The 21,727-nt window shown below is 44.0% G+C and overlaps 1 protein-coding gene across 1 annotated transcript in view; it reads left to right on the top strand.

The window, feature by feature from the left end:
• Positions 1-21,727, top strand: part of rab11fip3 (RAB11 family interacting protein 3 (class II)) — a 158,553-nt gene that overhangs the window by 53,218 nt on the left and 83,608 nt on the right. The window contains exons 2-3 of the mRNA XM_072481357.1: positions 173-269; positions 20,588-20,679. Of these exons, the coding sequence (XP_072337458.1) occupies positions 173-269; positions 20,588-20,679 (189 nt within the window). The remainder of the gene's footprint in view (positions 1-172; positions 270-20,587; positions 20,680-21,727) is intronic.

Raw genomic sequence — 21,727 nt, 5'->3', positions numbered from 1 at the left:
TGCCTGTATTGTGTGCTGCCTGTACACCTGTAATTGCTAGTAAATTGTTTGGTTGTGAGAATGGGTTTGATCATCTTCGCCTGCCTTTTATCTCCTATACCTTTTGCATCTTTTAGTCTGTAGCTGCTTGATGCTCCAATGTTACAGTGGTTCCTTTTTTTCCCCCCCTCAGGTGAAAGAGTTGACGAGGTTCCTAGATCCTGCTGGTCTTGGGGTCATTGCATTTGACGACTTCTGTCGTGGAATTGCTGCAATAAAAAATAATGGAGGTAAGGCAAAGTAAATCTGCAAGATTCATGTGGACTTTCATGTTGCTGAGTTGCTCCATTTTATATGGTTTTGGTTCATATTAACTCTATTTTAAATCGGGAATGAATGAACTGGAAGAATTCCGTATAATGGTGAACAAAAAAAATCTGTTATTCTTGATGAACACACCCCACAAACCCAAATAGTTGTTTGTTTAGTTTGCTTTAAGATGATCTGCTCTGGATCTGAACCGCAAGTGTCACTTAACTTGCTGTAATAACCGATCCTAACATGGTATTTGTAAATTAAGTGTTAAACTCCAGTGAATGTGCTATACACGTTTCAACTCCGTATCAGCGGCATGTATCTGGAATGAAATTGAAGCCTCAACCCTTGGGTGTGGGATAGCTGAAATGTTTTTAAAAGCCCCTCCATCTTGTTGTTTTTTCTCGGGTAGCAAGCTCACATAACTAAAATCAAAATGCTGCCGCTGCTAGAAATCTGAAATAAGAACAGAAAATGTTGGAAAGATCGGCAGCATCTGTGGAGAGAGAAACAAGAGTTCTATGTTTAGAGTCTATCTGACTCTTCAGATAAGACTCGTATGGACCTGAAACATAAACTCTGTTTCTCTCTCCACAGATGCTGCCAGAGCTGCTGAGTCCTTCCAGCATTTTCTGTTTTTATTACAGGAACTAATGTTACAATAAAACTTGTGACACTCAGATTTCCAATCTTGTGTCAGCAGATACCCCTGAAACTCTGGGAATGCACGGTGATTAGGAAGTTTTGTCATGCTTTGAATTTTACCCTAATCTGAATATCGGAGGGAAGGCTGTTGTTCTTATTGTGGTGATATGCATCACTGGATATACACAAGGGGTTAATGTAAATACACTACAAAGTAAACACTAGAGGGAGCACCGGAGATGTCATGACATGCAGACATACAGCTAATGAATACACCGAATCGGACGCGTCCAATGGGCAGTCAAGACACTACCACAAGGGGGCAACCCATATAAAAGGACAGGGCACACATGCTCGGTCTCTTTCCACAGGCGACACTTGGAGAGAAAGACAGGGGCAGATCAGAAGCATCACCCCCACCGCATGGCTTAGAGCAGACTGGTTAGTTAGACTGAGTTACTATAGCGAGATTAGCAGGAGAGTAGAACGCATAGAGAACTGTGCTAATGGTTCAATAAATCACCATTGAACTTACTTCAAAGTCTGGAGTATCTTTTGGTCAAAGCTGCATCAAGTTGCAGCCCGTGTTATCCCAGAGTACAAAACACATCACTTGTATTTGTTGTTTACTGAATGTACAAATCCCAGGCAAACTCCGAATCCAACTGTGAGATGGGATCCTGCCTACATATGTTAATCTAATAATTGCAACCTTGTTTGCTTTCTTTCTGTGGATGACCAATTGAGTAGGTTGGAGGCCTGGGCAGATTGAATCATAGAATCATAGAAGTTTACAGCATGGAAACAGGCCCTTCGGCCCAACCAGTCCATGCCGCCCAGTTTTTACCATTAAGCTAGTCCCAGTTGCCCGCACTTGGCCCATAACTCTCTATACCCATCTTACCCATGTAACTATCTAAAATAGAATGAAGATCAAACTTTGCAAACATGGATCAAATTTAACCTGCTCGATAGGTATTTTAGGAAGATCTGTTCAAGCATGTGTAGCAGCCATTTAATCTTGGGAGAATTGGGATATGCAGGGTTGTAATTGCAAAGGGAGTCCCTTTTTGCCAATTTGCGTCCCTTCATTGCTGGCCACACAGCAATGGTTTTGGGCAGCAGTGTGGGGCATACCTGTGTAGCACAGTGGTTAGCACTGCTGTCTCACAGCACCAAGAACCCAGGTTTGATACCAGTCTTGGGTGACTGTATGTAGTTTGCACATTCTCCCAGTGACTGCGTGGGTTTCCTCCCACAGTCCAAAGATGTGTAGGTTAGGTGGATTGGCCATGCTAAATTGTCCCTTGGTGTCAAAAGGCTAGGTGGGAGAGTGGGCCTAGGTAGGGTGCTCTTTCAGAGGGTCGGTGCAGACTTGATGGGCCGATTGGCCTCCTGCACAGTAGATATTCCAAATTAAGAGTGGGCAATGAATACTGGCCTAGCCAACGAAGCCCACATCCTTTGAAAGAATATTCTTTGGAGCAAACAACTAGGAAGGCTAATTCTGTTGGTCTTCATGACAAGGGGATTTGAGTACTGAAGTAAAGATGTCTTGCTGCAATTGTATAAAGCTTTGGTGAGACAACAAAAGGGTATTGTGTACAGTTTCGATCCCTTTTTATCTAAGGAAGGGTATACTTACCATAGAGGGAATGTAACAGATATTCACTAGACTAATTCCTGGGATGGTGGAATTGTCTTGTGAGGAGGGATTGAGAAAACTGGGCCTGTACACGCCATAGTTTCAAACAAAGCAAGGTGGTCTCTGGGACTTGCAAACAAAAGTGTTAGTTTGTAACAGGGTAGATTGCATGTTCCCTGACTGGTGAGTGAAGAACCAAGGTACTTGGTCTTCAAATAAGAGAGCATTTAGGACTAGGAGTAATTTCTTCATAGGGCGATCAATCTTTGGAATTCTCTACCCCAGAGTGCTGTGGAAGCCACTGAGCACGTTCAAGACAGACATTGATAGGTTTCTTGATACTAATGTCATCAAGGGATAGGGGATTGTGGGGGAGAAATTGTGTGGAAATCAGTGATCGGTTTGAACAATGGAGCAGGCTGAATGGCCTGTGACATACGGGCAGCATGGTGACACAGTGGTTAGCACTGTTGCCTCTCCATGCCCAGGACCTGGGTTTGATTCTGACCTTGGGTGACTATACAGTTTGCACATTCTCCCTGTGTTGGTTTCCTCTGGGTGCACCAGTTTCCTCCCACAGTCCAAAGATGTGCAGGTTAGGTGGATCGGCCATGCTAAATTGCCCCTTCGTGTTCAAAGGTTAGGTGGGGTTATGGGGATAGGGTGGGGGAGTGGGCCTAGGTAGGCTTCTCTTTCAGAGGGCCAGTGCAGACTCTACGACTAACATTGATCCTCTTCCTATCTGAGGCCCAGGAGCGCTCAACCTTGTTTTCGCTCAGTATGTTGAACACAAGAAACCGGATTTCTGCATCACTCCTGTGCAGTTTTTATACCACATGGTGAACTGATGAGGTAATACTCTAGGCTGCACGAGTGATGACTTGCATCTAGGAATGGATCTTAATGCTGAGCATCTGATTTTAAATGCCGAAAGCCTAAATTTTGTGATTCTTAGTTGAATGTCTCTAATTTCTTCATTTAGTGCTTGACACCTTCCAAAGGCTATTTATCGTACAGAGATCGATCCATGTTTTTAACTGCTGAGCAGTCAAACATTGCAACAGTGTGAAACATAGACTCTTTTTTTTTTTTCTCTCACTTCCTAAGATTTAACAATTTGTTTTTGTAAAGCTGAGCTAGGATAGGAATCCCAGATTCTCTGACCCTGATGAGCCCAGTGCTTAACCAACCAACTCCAGTACCCAGGGTGGGAGCCAGTTGCCAGTACCAAAATACCGGTGACTTTGTGGATGCTTTGGGTGCCGTGATTAGCACTGTCTCGGCAGTGTGGTCCCAGGTTCAATCCCGGCCCTGGGTCACTGTCCGTGCGGAGTTTGCACATTCTCCCCGTGTTTACGTAGGTTTCGCCCCCACAACCCAAAGATGTGCAGGGTAGGTGGATTGACCACGCTAAATTGCCCCTTAATCGGAAAAAAAAATGAATTGGTACTCTAAATTTTAAAGAAAAAAAAATATTCAAGATGGTGGTTGGGGTGCTAATGGAGTGGGGTGCTTCATCTCCTAGATGATGATCTTGTTGAATGTTGCTGGAGCTGCACTCATCCAGGCAAATTGAGTGTATTCAATCTCACTCCTGACTGATTTGTGCCCTGTGGATGGTGGACAAGCTTTGGGGAGTCGGGTAAGTTATTCCCTGGAAATTGCCAGCCTCTGACCTCCATATGTATGTGGCTGGTCCTGTTAGCTTCTGGTCAATGGAAACCTCTAGGATGTTGATGGTTTGGGTTCAGCTATGGTAATATGGTGATGGAGAAATGGTTAGATTGTCTCTTGTTGGAGATGGTCAGTACCTGGCACTTGTGTGACACAAATGTTACTTGTCATCTGTCAGCCCAAGCCTAAATATTGTCCTGGTCTTGCTGCAAATGACAGCATCTGGGTAGTTGTATTGAGCATTGTACAATCACCAGCGAACATCCCCACTTCCTACCTTTTAATGATGAAGGGAAAGCTATTGAAGCAGCTGAAGATGACTGGTCCTAGGACACTGCCCTGAGGAACCTCTGCAGCAATGTCATGGGACTGAGATAATTGACCTCCAACAACTACAACCGTCTTTGTGCGAGGTATGATTCCAATCAGTGGCAAGCTTTCGCCTGATTCCTGTTGTCTTCAGTTTTGCTAGGACTCTGAAGCCATACACTATCAAATACTACCTTTTTAATATCTGAGGCAGTCACTCTCTCCTCACCTCGAGTTCAGCTCTTGTCTATGTTTGGACCAAGGCAGGTCAGCAGCTGAGTGGCCTTGACAGAGTGCAAACTGAGCCTCCGTGAACTGGGTATTGCTGAGTAAGAGCTGCATGATAGCACCATCGACAATCCCTCCCATCACTTTGCTGATCAAGAGATAGAGTTGTAATTGGCTGGGTTGGATTGGTTCTGTTTTTGTGGGCAAGGTGTAGCTGGGCAATCATCATTTCTGGTAGTTCCATTGATGTAGCTGTACTGGAACAACTTGGTTAGGGCTGTAGCTAGTTCTGGAGTACAAGTCTTCAGTACTACTGCGGGGATATTGTTGGGGTCACAGTCTTTGCAGTATTCAGCTCCTTCAGCCTTGACATCACATGGAATTAATCATATTGGCAACTCTGACACTGGGGACCTTGGGAGGAAACTGATATGGGCATTCCTCCTGTTAGTATTTTAATTATCCACCACCATTCACGACAGGATGTGGTAGGACTACAGAGCTTTAATCTGATCCATTGGTTGTGGGATTACTCGGCTCAGTCTATTGCGTGCTGCTGCCCCTGTTTGGCATTCAAGTAGTTATGTAGCTTCACCAGATTGTAGCTCTGGCTTCACCAGATTGATGCCTCATTTTTAAGTATGTGTGCTGCTGCTCCTGGCATTCCCTCTGGCACTCTTCATTAGAACAAAGAACAAAGAAAAATACAGCACAGGAACAGGCCATTCGGCCCTCCAAACCTGCGCCGACCATGCTGCCTGTCTAAACTAAAATCATCGTCTACACTTCCGGGGTCTGTATCCCTCTATTCCCATCCCATTCATGTATTTGTCAAGATGCCCCTTAAACGTCACTATCGCTCCTGCTTCCACCACCTCCTCCGGCAGTGAGTTCCAGGCACCCACTACCCTCTGGGGGAAAAAAACTTGCCTCGTACATCTCCTCTAAACCTTGCCCCTCGCACCTTTATGCCCCCTAGTAATTGACCCCTCTACCCTGGGGAAAAAGTCTCTTATCCACCCTGTCTATGCCCCTCATAATTTTGTAGATCTCTATCAGGTCGCCCCTCAGCCTCCTTCGTTCCAGTGAGAACAAACCGAGTTTATTCAACCTCCTCATAGCTAATGCCCTCCATACCAGGCAACATCCTGGTAAATCTCTTCTGCACCCTCTCTAAAGCCTCCACATCCTTCTGGTAGTGTGGCCACCAGAATTGAACTCGACTCCCAAGGTTCTATACAGCTGCAACATGACTTGCCAATTTTTATACTCAATGCCCTGGCCAGTGAAGGCAAGCATGCCATATTCCTTCTTGACTACCTTCTCCACCTGTGTTGCCCTTTTCAGTGAACTGTGGACCTGTACTCCTAGATCTCTTTGACTGTCAATACTCTTGAGGGTTCTACCATTCACTGTATATTCCCTACCTTTATTAGACCTTCCAAAATGCATTACCTCATTTTTCCGGATTAAACTCCATCTGCCATCTCTCCGCCCAAGTCTCCAGACGATCTAAATCCTGCTGTATCCTCTGACCGTCCTCATCGCTATCTGCAATTCCACCAACCTTTGTGTCGTCCGCAAACTTTCCAATCAGACCAGTTACATTTTCCTCCAAATCATTTATATATACTACGAACAGCAAAGATCCCAGGATTGATCCCTCAGCTTGATGGCAATGGTAGAGTGGGGGATATTCTGGGCCAGATGATTACAAATTATGGTGAGTACAATTCTGCTGATTCTGAAAGCCCAAGCACCTCATGGATGCCCAATTTCAAATTGCTGGTCCTATTCCATTTAACAGGATGGCAGTGCCACACAACACCATGGAGGGTATCCTCAACATGAAGGCAGGACTTCACCTCCAAGGATTGTGCAGTGATCACTCCGACCAATATATATATTTTAAAATTTAGAGTACCCAATTATTTTATTTTTTTCCAATTTAGGGGCAATTTAGCATGGACAATCCACCTAACCTGCACATCTTCGGGTTGTGGGGAACACGCAGACACGGGGAGAATGTGCAAACTCCACATGAACGGACAGTGCCCAGGACCGGTATTCGAACCCGGCTCCTATATATACTCACACACTCAAACATTCACACACTCACCGGAAAGGGGAGTATAAAAGAAAAAAATAATGTGAAAAGTAAAAGGGTAAGAGTCTCTGTTTTAGGTGGACATCTCTAGTTAAATTCTTTCGGTCTAGTTGGGTGAGGTCTTTGTTTCCAGTCTGTAATGGTTTTCGCTGTAGATTTATTAGGGCCTTGAGACTTCTCTGCAGATTCAGAAACAGCAGGCAGGAGACATTTGGGGGAGAAAGAGAGAGCAACTCTGAATGCCTCTTCTCAGCATCCAGGATCTCTGCTGGGTCCTCTGAAAACCCCCACCTGGCAGTACCCAATCACTGGTCAGTTGCCAGGCAGGATTCTGTCCTTGTCCAATCCATTGTCCACCAGCCAAACAATTGACCCAAATCCTTTGGTTGCGGTAAAGTCTGAGTTCTTCTATTCAATAGATAAAACTTCAGAGCACAGTGTACTATTTTGCAACTTGAGTTCCTCACTTCCCTGCTCAACTTAAAAGGTATATGTCCATTAAAGATCTATGGATCAAAAATGATAACGATAAAAGTAAAAGAAATAAGGGCATCAACAGGAAGGACCTGCTGCATACCCATTCTGGCAGCCATGTTATCATAGAATTTACAGTGCAGAAGGAGGCCATTTGGCCCATCGAGTCTGCACCGGCCCTTGGAAAGAGCACCCCATTTAAGCCCATGCTTCCAACCTATTCCTGTAACCCAGTGTCATGTGAGAGTACCTTTAAGAAATGGGTGTTTATAAAATGGCTGTAGTGGATGTACCTTTAGAAATGGGTGTGTATCAGTGATGTCAGAGTGGGTGGAGCTGGGCTGTCTCTGCTTTTACTTTCACTTTGGGCTGTCTGCTACAGGGTACATTTTAGTTTTGTTTAGAGAGCTGGATAGCTGTAGTCACAGCAAGAAGGTGTATTAGTCTCTCTCTGCAATCTAAAGACTGTCTCCAGATTCTTTGGTGATTTTAAAAAAATACCTGTTTCTGTAGAGAAGTTAAACCTGATGTCTTTCTGTAAAAAGTTTTTTTTTGTCTTGTGGATGTTGCAAGGAAAGATTAAGAGTTACTTAGAGTACTGTATTCTTTGGGGAATTTATTGGTGTTGATTGTTGTTAAGATGTTTACTGTGGGTTTATAAAGGGTTAACTGGTTTCATAAATAGACATTGTTTTAATTTAATTTAAAAGTACTGTAGATCTCTGTTGCATCACACCTGTAAAGTAGGCCCGTGTGCTCCCCATAACCACCACAACCTATTAAAAATTGTGGGTCAGGTGAACTCCATGATACATTTTGGGGTTCTCTAAACCCTGGCCCATAACACCAGTAACCCCACCTAACTTTTTTGGGACACTAAGGGACAATTTAGCATGGCCAGTCCACCTTAACTGCACATCTTTGGACTGTGGGAGGAAACCGGAGCACCCGGATGAAACCCGCGCAGACACTGGAGAATGTGCAGACTCCACAGTGACCCAAGCCGGGAATCTAACCGGGGACATTGGAGCTGTGAAGCAACTGTGCTACTGTTGTTCAGGGCTTGGTCAGTGGTGATGCAACCAAGCCACTGTTCGTAATGGACATTGATGTTCCCTATTCAGGATCTAGTCTGTGCTCTGGTTTCCTCCCACAAGTCCTGAAAGTCGTGCTGTTAGGTAAATAGGACGTTCTGAATTCTCCCACTAACAGGCGCCGGAATGTGGCGACTAGAGGCTTTTCACAGTAACTTCATTGCAGTGTTAATGTAAGTCTTTTTGTGACAATAAAGATTATTATTATTAGGATACATTCTGTGTCCTTTCCACCCTCCAGTGCTGCTTACAGTTGGTGTTCAACATGGGAGTACTAATTAATCAGTTGAGGGGAGCAGGCGGTGATGATAACCAGCGGTGGTGGTAATCAGCAGGAAGTGTACTTGCTCATGTTAACCTAATCCCATGGGATTCCGAGTGAATGTTGAGGACTCCCTGGGCAGCTCCCTCCTGATTGTATAATGCAGTACTGCTACCTCTGGTGGTCCTTCATGAATAACCTCAACCGGTATGGGAATTGAACCCACGTTGCTGGCCTTGCTCTGCATCACAACCAGCTGTCTAGCCAAGTAAATTAAACTGGTTATTTATCTCAACCTTCCTTGCCCCTCGCCTGAGGTGTGGTGATTCTTGGGTTAAATCACCACCACTCCGCTCTTACCCTCAAAGGGGAAAGCAGTCAATGGTCATCTGGGACTATGGCGTCTTTACCTTGCCTCTAGTAGGTCTCGTCAGGACATACCCAGGGATAGTGACAGTGTCTGGAATATAATACACACAGAATTGTGTAACGTCAGATTGTTTGAGTAGTCTTTTGGATAGCTGTCCCAATTTTGGCACAAGCCTCCATATGTTAGTGAGGAGTACTTTTCAGGGTTGACCAGACTGGGTTTGCTGTTGTCTCTATGACTGGGTTGATGCTGGGTGTTCAGTCTGGTTTCATTATTTTTAAGACTGTAGCAGTTTGATACAACTGAGTGGTTTGCTAGTCCATTTCTGAGAGAATTTGGAGTCAAACACATTACTATGGGTCTGGAGTCACATGTATACCAGACCAGGTAAGGACAGCAGATTTTCTTCTCTGAAGGCAATAGTGAGCCAGATTGGTTTTTAATGATGGTTTCATGGTTAACATTACTGAGGCTAGATTCAGATTTGCTTATTTGAATTTAAATTCCATCAGCTGCTGTAGTGGGATTTGAACCTGTGTCCCCAGAGCATTATCCTGAGGCCTCTGCGCCACTGCATTCCCATGTTGCTCCGTACAAATCTGTTTTCTTTTAGTCCAGAAGAGGTAAATTGGGCCTTGCTTTTAGGAGGAAGGGGCTAAAATCCCCAAGTGCAAATGCAACATTGACTGTGTTCTTTCTTGGAGTGTTTGAGGAAAAGACCTGTCTTGAGTGTTTCTTTGTTTGGCACCCTCTGGTTATGCCCAAATTTATTATTGACATATATGTGATGTAAATCACATTGCAGATCTTTAACGACCGAGGAATCATCAACTCTCTCTTTGGCACTCTACGCAAACAGCGAGTGCTGGTGCTCCCCATTCCATCATTTGGGGTTGATGGGGCAAATGGAAATCCAGTCTTCACTGTGACCAATGTGATCATTGCTGCTCAATGGAAGTAAAAATGGCCATTGCACTACCCAGCACCATGCTTATAAAGTCTTGCTGTAAATGTGTTGACACACTCCATAAAAGTGTTTACAGGGCTAACGAGGAGTGTTAGAATACCAACAACAATGCAGGAAATCCACAGGGAAAGGGGTCAGCTGTATGCAGGTGATTGTAAGAGATGTGGGATGTATTTGGCATCACAGTGGCATGAAATAGTCAACATTCCAAATGAGTTACACTGGAAACTTACTTTACAGCAGTCTGTTGGACTGCATTCACGTAGTGAAATGTGGTCGCTGTCCCCAAGAGACAATGGGGTCTGAGTCTGTATAAATCTGTATAGTTTTTGATTGTCTAAACTAGAAGATAGTGAGGCGTTGAAGTGCAGTTAAGGGAAGGAAAATAAAAGCTAGTGAGTTTGCGGGGTGATAGTGTAATAAGTTGGGTTCCCATGATGCAGAGCTATTTCATTTTAGGTTGCTACAAATAGGGACAAGATGAATTGCAGTCTTTACAACTAAAATCTCTACAAAGGGTTGGCAGTAACATTGCTGCTGAATATTCTCCTTTACTCCTGCTGTGTTCAGTATCTGCCTCCTCCCCCATGGCTGGCCTTATTTTTGAATTGAATGGGAGGATTGATGGGTCTTGACCCACAGGTTGAGAATGCTATCCTGCACATTGTTAAACTGCACAAATTCTGAATTACTTTGTTCAGGTGCTGTGTACGGGAGGTGGTGAAATACCCAAGGGTTGGAATGGAAAGCAGTTACTATATCCATAATATGTTGCACGCGGTTTAGAGGTAATGTTCTCCTATTGTTGGCATGTAGTTGCCATTATTAAGAAACTAGTCCCTGTTTTGAACATCAAAGCAGTGTGCACTGAGAGGCTGATTACAAGGCTTAACATTCAGGCTGTTGCATGCACTAATAGTTAGGTATGTACAGGGCTGTACGCTACATTGTAAATCTAGCTGCCTAAACACATTCCACTCTATTGTAGTTAATGGTTGTCAGAGTGCAGTGTATCTTGGTGCCAGGGTAGGGAGATCCGGGCCAAGAGGGCATCAGCCTTTTAAACTTGCATTGTCCTGGCTTTTTTTCCCCTTGGAAGTGTGCTGAGCAAACATAAAACAAAATGATGCGTGCAAGGGCACATGAGGGAGTAAATTAGAAGTTATGTAGTGTGCAAATTAAATTTGCCAAATGTGTAAATGAAATTATTTTCCGAGAGCTTATACTTTAAAAAATCTCCACCTCCTCCATTCAATTCATAATTTCTTACGGTTTATAACTCCTATATCAGTCCCTATTTAAAAATGTATCTCCTCATTATCCCCAACCTGCATACTGCCTTCTCCAGAAGTTAAATAGCCTTATCGAATCTGCACACTTCCCAATAAGGACCGATATCTCCTCAATCTGGTGGTTGCTGAGGGCTGACAGGTTCCTGGGACAAATTGTGCTGGGTTGACCTCTGGACAAGGCATGGTTCCCAATATCACTTTGTTACAGTACAGATCTAATATTTGATTTAGTTAGTAACAGTTAATTTTGCAAGGATTGAATTCCAGGGAGTGTGAAATAACAAGCCAAATACATTCTTAAGACAGCTCTGCCAGTCTATCATGGCTGAACTTCCACAGGAACTCCCTTTCCTCATTCTATTTCCACATCTCTTGATTCCCTTGGTCATCTAAAATCTATTTCTTTATTGTTCTTTCATGGGATGTGGGCATTGCTAGCAAGACCAGTATTTGTTTCCTATCCCTAATTGCCCTTGAAGGTGATGATGAATTGTTGTCTTGAACCATTGTATTCCCTGTGGTGTAGGTACACCCCACAGCGCTGTTGGAGAGGGAGTTCCAGGATTTTGACCCAGTGACCGTGAAGGAACAGCGATTATATTTCCAAGTCAGGGTGGTGAGTGACTTTTGGGGGAACCTCCAGGTCATTCCCATGCATCAGCTGCCCGTGTCCTTCTAAATGGTAGTGGTCTTGGGTTTGGAAGGTGCTGCCAAGGAGCTTTGAATTCCCGCTGTGCATCTTGTAGATGATGCACATTGCTATTTATGTTGAGTTTCTTGAGCGTTGTTGGAGATCCACTTGTCCAGGCAAGTGGTGATTATTAGATTGCACTCCTGAATTGTGCCTTTTTAGAGAGATAGAATGTGAGTTGATTGCAGAATTCCCAGCCTCTGACCTCCTCGTCACCACAGTATTTGTATGGCTGGCTCAATTCTGTTCCTGGTCAATGCTATCCACCCCCATACTTGACTGAGCAACCACAGCATTTGGGTATAGCATTCCAAAGAGTCTCAATATTCAATGAAATCTCAATATCCAAGAAATGTTTCATCTTGGTTTAAAATGGCTGAATACTTATGAATACTGCCATGATTGTCACTTGTTCCAAACTCCTGCAGCTGGGGAAACAACCTGTTGGCATCTATCCTGGGCATTGGATTGGGGATGGTGGACACTGAATTGGGGATGATGGCGCGGCACGGTGGCACAGTTGTTAGCACTGCTGCCTCACAGCTCCAGTGTCCTGGGTTCAATTCCGGCCTCGGGTGACTGTCTGTCTGTGTGGAGTTTGCACTTTCTCGCCATGTCTGCGTGGGTTTCCTCCGGATAATTCGGTTTCCTCCCACTATCCAAAAAAGTGCAGGTTATGTAGATTTGCCATGTTAAATTGCCCTTAGTGACCAAAAGGTTAGGGTTACGGGGCTAGGGTGCAGGTGTAGGCTTAAGTAGGGTGCTCTTTCCAAGGCCAGTGCACACTCGATGGGCTGGATAGCCTCCTGCACTGTAAATTCTATCCTGTCAAGTCCTCTCCAAAGTTGGTATTTCAATGAGATTGCTTAAACTTTAGATTCTATAGACTTATTTTGTTACATCCTTCCTATGACAACCCTCCCATTCCAAGAATCAATCTAATGAACCCATGCAAGCAAAGTATATCCCTCCTTAGAAAAGGAGGCTAAACTATACACCCCAAAAGGGCTTGATTGAGACTGCACCTACAAACCTGGATATCTTTACTCGTATACCCTCTTTCCATACAAATCCAACCAAATTGTCTTCCCAATTTACACACACAATTACTGTTTTCACCTCTGCTAGTCTGTTTGTCAAAAAAACTATCCCCAAAACGAATGGAAGGAGGGTGGCACGGCGGCGCTGTGGTTGGCACTGCTAACTACGGCACTGAGGACCCGGGTTCGATCCTGTCCTGGGTAGCTGTCTGTGTGGAGTTTGTACATTCTTCCCGTGTCGGCATGAGTTTCACCCCGACAACCCAAAGATGTTCTGGTTACGTGGACTGGTCAAGCTAAATTGCCCCTTAGTTGGAAAAAACGAATTGGGTACTCTATGTATTTTTAAAAAACGAATTGAACGAATTCAATGGAACGTGGGAAACCAGTAAGATATGGCCCAAGGAAGAACTGATTAGTTTTTGGTGAAGATATGGATCCTGGAATTTTTATTAAAGAGTTACGGTTTAAAAGATCCATTAACATTGGGAGATGCAGCCAGTGTGGTGGAGAAAAGTGCTCTACTGAATTCCCTCTTCAGTTATTTAAAATTATTGCCCTTTTCATTAATCAACCTTTCCATTGCTGGCGTACACAGTGTGACTGGTTCAATAATATTCTGAACAAGTCATTTGATATGGTACAGAACAAATTTCTATACAATTAATGTTGTACTTATGATTCTGGGGTAGTTAACATAAACAACAGCTTTTACGTTGCCCTGAATATATAAAGTTAAATGGCAAGAGTCTGATATATTGGAGGAGATGCCACATACGTTTTTCCCATTAAGGGGCAATTTAGCTTGTCCAATCCACCTAGCCTGCCCATCTTTGGGTTGTGAGGGGTGAGACCTTCGCAAACACTGGGAGAATTTGCAAACTCCACATGGACAGTAACCCAGGGCTGGGATCAAACCCAGATTCTCAGTACCGTGAAGCAGCAGGGCTAACCACTGTGCTACCATGCTGCCCTGGAGATGCCACATAAGTGAAGGCCCTAGAAGTGTTGGCTAGGAGAATCACTTCTGAACCATGGGATTCTGCCCCACATTGACCCAATGTGCTACAAAACAAATTGTTGGCATATAATAAAAGGAATTTTTTCAGTGCCATATCACATTTTCCAAAAGGTCCATGAAGCAATCGATTACTTTAAAACAAAGTCATTGCTGGGGGTATTGTTATCGACACATTCTCGCCGGTCCGGTACTCCACAAACCCGGTAGTAGTGGCAGCCCTGAGGATGTGGGCACCGATATGGGATGACGACCGGTTTGCTCTGGGGGGGCTGGACTGGGCATTTTGAAGGCGGCAGCGGGCAGGGATCGAGAGATTTGGAGATCTCTTTATTGACGAGGGTTTCCTGAGCTGGAGGAGAAGTTTGAGTTGCCAGGTGGGAATGGGTTCCGATATTTACAAGTGAGGGATTTTGTGTGGAGGCAGGTTTCGACCTTCCCGCACCTGTCGCACTGGGGACAGCAGGATAAGATGGTGTCAAGAACGGGAGTAGGCCAGGGGAAGGTCCTGAGATCTATAAGGAGCTGATTTGGGTGGGTGGGGGGTGGGGGTGGGGGGGGGGGGGGGTCTTGCAAACCATGTCCATACGTTTTGGACATGTCTGAGGCTAAGGGGTTTCTGGCAGGGGTTTGCTGACGTCATGACGGGGTGGTGCCGAGTCCAGAGGTGGCGATCTTTGGTGTGTCGGAAGAACCAGGAGCCCAGCGGGTGAGAGAGGCCGACATCCTGACTGTTGCCGCCCTGGTGGCCCGGAGACGGATCTTACTAAGATGGAAGGACTCTGAACCCCCAAAATCAGAGTATGGGTTAGTGACATGGTGGGCTTTCTCAGACTTGAGAAAATTACATTTGCCTTAAGGGGCTCGTTGTAGGGGTTTGCTTTGAGGTGGCAGCCATTCATCGACTTCTTTGAGGAAAAACTCAGCTGTCAGCAGGGAGGAGGGAGGAAGAAGGGGCGGCATGAGAGAGACGAGTGAGGGTAGGAAACCAACAGCGGGGTGACTGGGGAAGGTGGCGCAGTTTGTGTAAGTCATGTTGGCTGGTGTTTGTTGGGGGGGCGGGGTGAGGAGGGGAGTTGTTGGTTATATTGTTGTGTTTTTTTATTAAAAATTGTTAATTATAAATGCCTCCATAAAATATTTTCTAAAATAAAATGAGGTCATTGCTCAGCCAAGTCTCACAAAGTGAAATTAATTTTCTGTTTCCAATAGTGGTGGCTGAGGGACAGGTGTTGGCCAAAGTACTGGGAGAACACTGCCTAGCTTCAAATTAATCTTAACACTAACAGAGCATTTTGCAGAAACAAACTACCAGCCAAAGAATGATCTCTCCTTACTGCACTGAAGTGTTGGCACTAGCATAAGTGCTCCAGGGTCCCTGGTTCGATTCCCGGCCTGGGTCACCATCTGTGTGGAGTTTGCACTTTCTCCCCATGTCTGCGTGGGGTTTCCTCCGGGTGCCGGTCCGGTTTCCCCCCCCATCAGACCAAAGATGTGCAGGTTAGGTGGATTGGCCATGCTATGTTGCCCTTAGTGTCCAAAAAGGTTGGGTGGGGTTACTGGGTTGGAGGTGTGGGCTTGGGTAGGGTGCTCTTTCCAAGGGCTGGTGTAGACTCAATGGGCTGAATGGCCTCCTTCTGCACTAACTTCTATGATGGTTCAAACCTGGAGTGGGGCTGAACCCACATCCTTTTGATTCGGATGAGAGTGCAACCAACTGAAGCAAACTGATTGCTTCTCATTTCAAATGCTTTTGTGAACTTTGCAGAGCGAGGATATATTCCCAGCTTTTGGTCTGACTTTGCAGTAAATTGCCTTCCTTCAAATTTACCTGTTGGAATACCTTGCATTTAAATATTCCAGGTTTATCTTAGTGAATATCTTGGTTGGCTTCTCCAGATTAACCTTGTAAGATCTCTCCAGCTGGGAGAGAGACTGAACTATAGGAATTTGAGCTTCCATAAACAGACAAATTTCCCTTGTGATCTGAAGCTTCATTTTGAATATTGCTGTGAGCAGGAGACCTTTTTGCACATTTTTCCTTCTCTAGGAGTCACTGAATGTCAGCCCTTTTGAAGCACTGTTTTGGCACATTTTCATTTGCTCCTGCACCACAAGGCGTTTTGTTTTGTGTTTATAAGGCAAGAGACATTATTGCTGGGAGAAGAATCAATTCTGGAACCGGTCACAAGAGGTTTCCCAAGTGTCTGATTATTTTTTTAAAATCCTTTGTGGCTGAATTATGTTCCAGCTCTTGTTTTTGTTCCAGTTCAGTAGGTTCCTCAGGCTGAATTCATATTCATCATTCCCTGACTGATTTTCTATGCGTTAATGTTCTTAATGGAGCTCTTCTTGTAGTATCTGATTTGTGTTGACATCTTCACCCAATTTAGTGACAATAGACCTTTTTTTAAAAAAAAAAATTTTTAAATCACATTTCCCTGCATTTTAATGATCATAGCAGTGCACTGAGGCAATTAAACTGTGCTCCAGCTCCAAATTTGTGAATCCTCTTCCTGGCTAGGGGCACTGCTTCCTCTGCTGCTGTTAGAGAATTTAACTAAACAGATTGCACCCCCACTTCCACAAAAGCACTCTGAATCTGCCAAATAGTACACTGCATACCATGCAGTCCATTGTGTCTGTACTAGCTCTTTGTCAAAGTGAACTAAAAAATATTCTCATGTCTTTCTCCTCCCCATGACCTTTTCCATTAAAATATATCTGTATTACAGTTTTTGTCTTTCTGATTGGCTGATGATTGATTTGGGGCATAATTAGCGTATGCCGAGGCACATGGGAAAGGGAGGTTTGGAGGACAAGGGTGTGGAACATGTGTCACTGCCAGTGATTGGTGATGGGGTAGGGGTATGGTGGTGGAGGAAACAAAACGGTGGAAGGTAGAGAGCTCAACAATCGTGGACCCACATGGAAGAAATGGTCTCTTCCTGTTCTCCATTGCAGTATTAATAATAATATTCATAATTTTTAAGATGTTTACTCCCTTTCCTCTGACCTAGTGTTTGATAGAAGTGGTAGTATTTGCCTCCTGACTGTAATTTCCTATCCTAGGCATCATAAGAACATATGAAGAAAGAGTCTGTTTTGCTATTTTTTTTTTTTAAAAAAGGACATGACTTGATCTGGTCTTGGCCTCAATGCCACTTTCCTGCCTATTACCCATAAACTTTGTCTCCCCTGTGGTTCAAACGTTTGTCAAACTCAAGTTTTGAATATATTCAATGACTCCCTTCCACGGCTCACTCTCCTGGTAGAAGGTACCAAAGATTCATTTTTAAAATTTTTTTATTTCATAAATTTAGAGTACCCAATTATTTTTTCTCCAATTCAGGGGCAATTCAGTGTAGCCAATCCACCTAACCTGCACATCTTTGGGTTGTGGGGGTGAAACCCATGCACACATGGGGAGAGTGTGCAAACTCCACACAGACAGCGACCCAGGGCTGGGATTCAAACCCAGGTCCTCAGCGCCGCAGTCCAAGTGCCAACCACTGCGTCACATGTCGTCCGATTCCAAAGATTCATGACCCTCGAGATGAAAGTATCCTAATTTGTCTTCTATGAGCAACCCTCGTCTGAAGCCATGCCCCCAGTTCTATATTCCCCATAAAGGGAAACATTTGCCCTGTCAAGCCCCCTAGAAGCTTGTTTCGATACGATCATAATTGTCTATCTACACTGTACACACTCTGCCTTTTAATGTATCTTCTAGAATCGGTACCCCCATTGCAGCAGATAGTGCCACCTAACCAATGTTTACTCTGCTCTATAGTAACATCAATGGCTTGCAGTTATGGAAAGTTCTTTTAACATAACCATCCCTAGCTGTTTAGAGGCCAAAAAATGGGATGCTGAGTCAAAAATCAAGGGTTTATGATTTGGGGAGGAAATTCCAGAGCTTGGGGCATGGGCTGCTGAAGGCACTGCTTCCAATGTTGAGATGAAAGGTGGATCCACCAGACCACAGAAGGTTGATAGCATCTGAGCTGTTGTGTAGGGTTTGAGAAGATTGCAGCGACCAAGAGGAGACCATGGATGAATTTAAACGCCGCTGGTGGGTGTTGACGTGATGAATGAATTTAAATGCAAGAATCAGAATTGTAGAACTTGATGAATTGGCAGATTGAATGCCAATGTAGGTGAATGTTGGATGACTTGGGGATGGGGGAGAGGGGGGGTTACATGGTGCATAGTTTTGGATGAGTTGAATCTAAGTGTAGAGGTGGCCAGGAGAACATTGGAATAGTTTTGAGTCCACAGGTGACCGAAGTATGGATGATGGTTTCAGCAGCAGAAAAGCACATGGGTGGGTGATGTTGCAGAGTTGGAAGTAGATAGTTGCTCCATGCAGGGTCACTAAGATTACAAATATTATGGTTTAGCCTGAGACCAAAGAGGAGAATGGAACCGTTGACAAGGGTGCAGAGTTTGTGGCACATCCACAGAATGATGGTTTCAGTCTTTCTAGTGTGTAGCTGGAGGGAAATATGACCCAAGAATGTTTGGATGTCAAAACAGCTTAAGTGATGAGTAATTACCCATATCTGTAGGTACACTCAGCTCTCGCATCCGAATGTCAAACAGCTGAAGGAGTAATTACCCATGTCTGCAGGTCCTCCCAACTCTCGCACGTGAAATGTTATCAGCCTTATGGCTCAAACAGACATCAAACTGGTAAAGTCTTGTGTATGTGTGCATGTGTACCTGTATAAGGCATACATCTACCCATGTGTGATAAAAGCTCAAGGCTTCGTATAAACATTTTAAAAACATTATGGCATGGATAGGAGCCCTTTGGCCCACCATGCTGTGCTGGCCAAAAGAGTTACCCAACCAATCCTTCCATCAAGTGCTTTTAAGTGCAATGAGGGTTACTGCCTCAACCAAATGGTCTGGAACAGTGGTAAAGTGTTACTCCTCAACTTTCACTTTGTCCTACTACCAATTATTTAAATCTATGCCTCCTGGTGGTTATTCCATAGTAACACTAAAATGCAGAAGGAGGCCATTCGGGCCTGCACCAACCCTGCGAAAAAGCACCCTATCTAGGCCCACTCACCCACCATATCCGCATAACCCCAGTTAATCTGCATATCTTTGGACTTCGGTAGGAAACCCACACAGTCACTGGAAGTTTGTGCAAACTCCACAGTCATCCAAGGTCGGATTTGAATCCTGGACCTGAGGCAGCAGTGTTGACCACTGTGCACCCTCTGAAGGGAAATGAGTTCTTCCTATCCCCTTTATCTAGGCCCATCATAATTTCTATTTACCTCTTGCTCAGCCTCCTCTGTTCCAGCGAAAGCAACCCCAGACTATCCAATCTTTCCCCACAGTTAAGACTTTCCATTCCTGGAACATCCTCTTGAATCTCCTCCACACCCTCTTTCTTTTTTTTTTACAGGAAGGATTGTTCACTACAATGTAGTGACCAGAGCTGTACACCGTACTGCTGCAACCTAACTAGCATCCAATACCTTTCTAGCACAACCTCAAAGCAAAGGCATAGACTACAAAAGAAAAGTTCCCATGTTTGCCCTTTGTAATCATCTTATCAGGGATATGTGGATTTAGATCGCAAGGTCTCTGTTCCTCTCTGCTTCTCACTATCTTACCATTTATTGTGTTCCCTTGCATTGTTTGTCCCTGACACATACGTTACTTCTACAGATTGAATTCTATTTTTCATTTTTCTGCCACCTGGCCAGTCCATTGCTTTCTTCCTTGTTGTGAACCACATAACCAATTTTTACATTATCTGAAAACCTTTTAATCATGCCCCATATGAGTCTAAATCATTGATAAATATCATGCATGACTAAGGTAATGTAGTTCTTGAGATCTACAGAACAGCCTTCATGACACTAAAAACACTTCTCATCCATTACCTGTTACTTGCTACCACTAAGCCCTTGTGTTCTACAAGCATTTCATATTTTGGCCAGTCTGCCATATGACACCCTGTTAAAACCCATGTACACTATATTTTACCTCCTAAAAAAGATCAACTAAGTTCATCATACAAGATCGTTCCTTTAATCCATGCTGCCTATCTTTGATGAATCCCAGGTCAGCACGGTGGCGCAAGTGGTCAGCACGGTTGCTTCACGGCATCGAAGCCCCAGGTTCGAATCCGGCTCTGGGTCACTGTCCGTGTGGAGTTTGCACATTATCCCCATGTTTGCGTGGGTTTCGCCCCCACAATGCAAAAGATGTGCAGAGTAGGTGGATTGGCCCTTAATTGGAAAAAAAAATGAATTGGATACTCTTTTTAAAAAAAAAAAAAAAAAATGTTTTTAAATTTTAAAATTTTAATTTAAAAGTTTACCCGCATCAAGCCAAGTGACTGGTGTAACTTTAGGAAAAAAAATCGTTGATTAATCCCCACCTTTTAAAATTATTTATATTATCCTTTGGAATTTTCCCCCAATAATGTTTATGCTTGTGTTCCTGCAGATTCTGATAGCCAGAACTACGATGCTGGATTTGGGAATGAAGATGACGTGTTGCCATGCACAGAGGAGTTTGAGGACTTCACCTGTTTTGAGGCAAGTACATGATTGATGCAGAAAAATCTTACCTTCAGTCGTGTATTTTTTTTTTTTAAATATGTGGTCGTTCATTTAGTAACTCCACTGTTTCCAGACTGACCACAAAGTTCCACAGTTGATTACTACTTTGTTGTTTGATCTGTTAGCAATCTCTGGCGCATTCACTCACTTGGGTCAGAATGTTGACGGTGCCATCTCTCAGCTCTTGCTGTGCTCATTCAGTTTAGTTCCATCCCTTTTCAACCCAAACTTTGTAATTTAAATTTCTAAATTCCACAACTCTGAATATGACCACCTCCATATATTTGTAAGGATAGCCAGATGGTAATTGATTTTTGTTCTCAGTTGCTCTGTGCTGATGAAATTTTTTAACTTGTCTCTGCAATACCACCCTTAAGGTAGATTGGGGACATTATGCTGCTATGCTTTTTAAATTCACTTCCAGTCACATGACATTGAATCAAGAGTGTCCCATTTTAAAACTGTCTGTAGGTTGTAACGGCTGTGTTTTGTACTCTGGGATAACACGGGCTGCAACTTGATGCAGCTTTGACCAAAAGATACTCCAGACGTTGAAGTAAGTTCAATGGTGATTTATTGAACCATTAGCATAGTTCTCTATGGGTTCGACTCTCCTGCTAATCTTGCTATAGTAACTCAGTCTAACTAACCAGTCTGCTCTAAGCCACGTGGTGGGTGATGCTTCTGATTTGCCCCTGTCCTACTGAAGTGTCACCTGTGGAAAGGGACCGAGCATGTGTGCCCTGTCCTTTTTATAATGGTTGTGAAATGCCCCCTTGTGGTAATGCCACCTCTGGATGTCCTCATTGCCCATTGGTTGTGTCCTGTTGTAATGACCCATTGGCTGTATGTCTGCATGTCATGACATCTCTGGTGCTCCCTCAAGTGGTTACTTAGTTGTAGTGTATTTACATTAATCCCTTGTGTATTTACAGTGATGCATATCACCACAGTAACCTCCTGTATAGCAAGGTGAACAGATACTGTCATTCCTAGTGTTTAAGATTTTCTTCAGCATTTCGGT

The sequence above is a fragment of the Scyliorhinus torazame genome, chromosome 17 (genome assembly GCF_047496885.1).
Source record: "Scyliorhinus torazame isolate Kashiwa2021f chromosome 17, sScyTor2.1, whole genome shotgun sequence".
Taxonomy (NCBI): Eukaryota; Metazoa; Chordata; class Chondrichthyes; order Carcharhiniformes; family Scyliorhinidae; genus Scyliorhinus; species Scyliorhinus torazame.
This window is presented reverse-complemented; position numbering and strand designations above follow the sequence as displayed.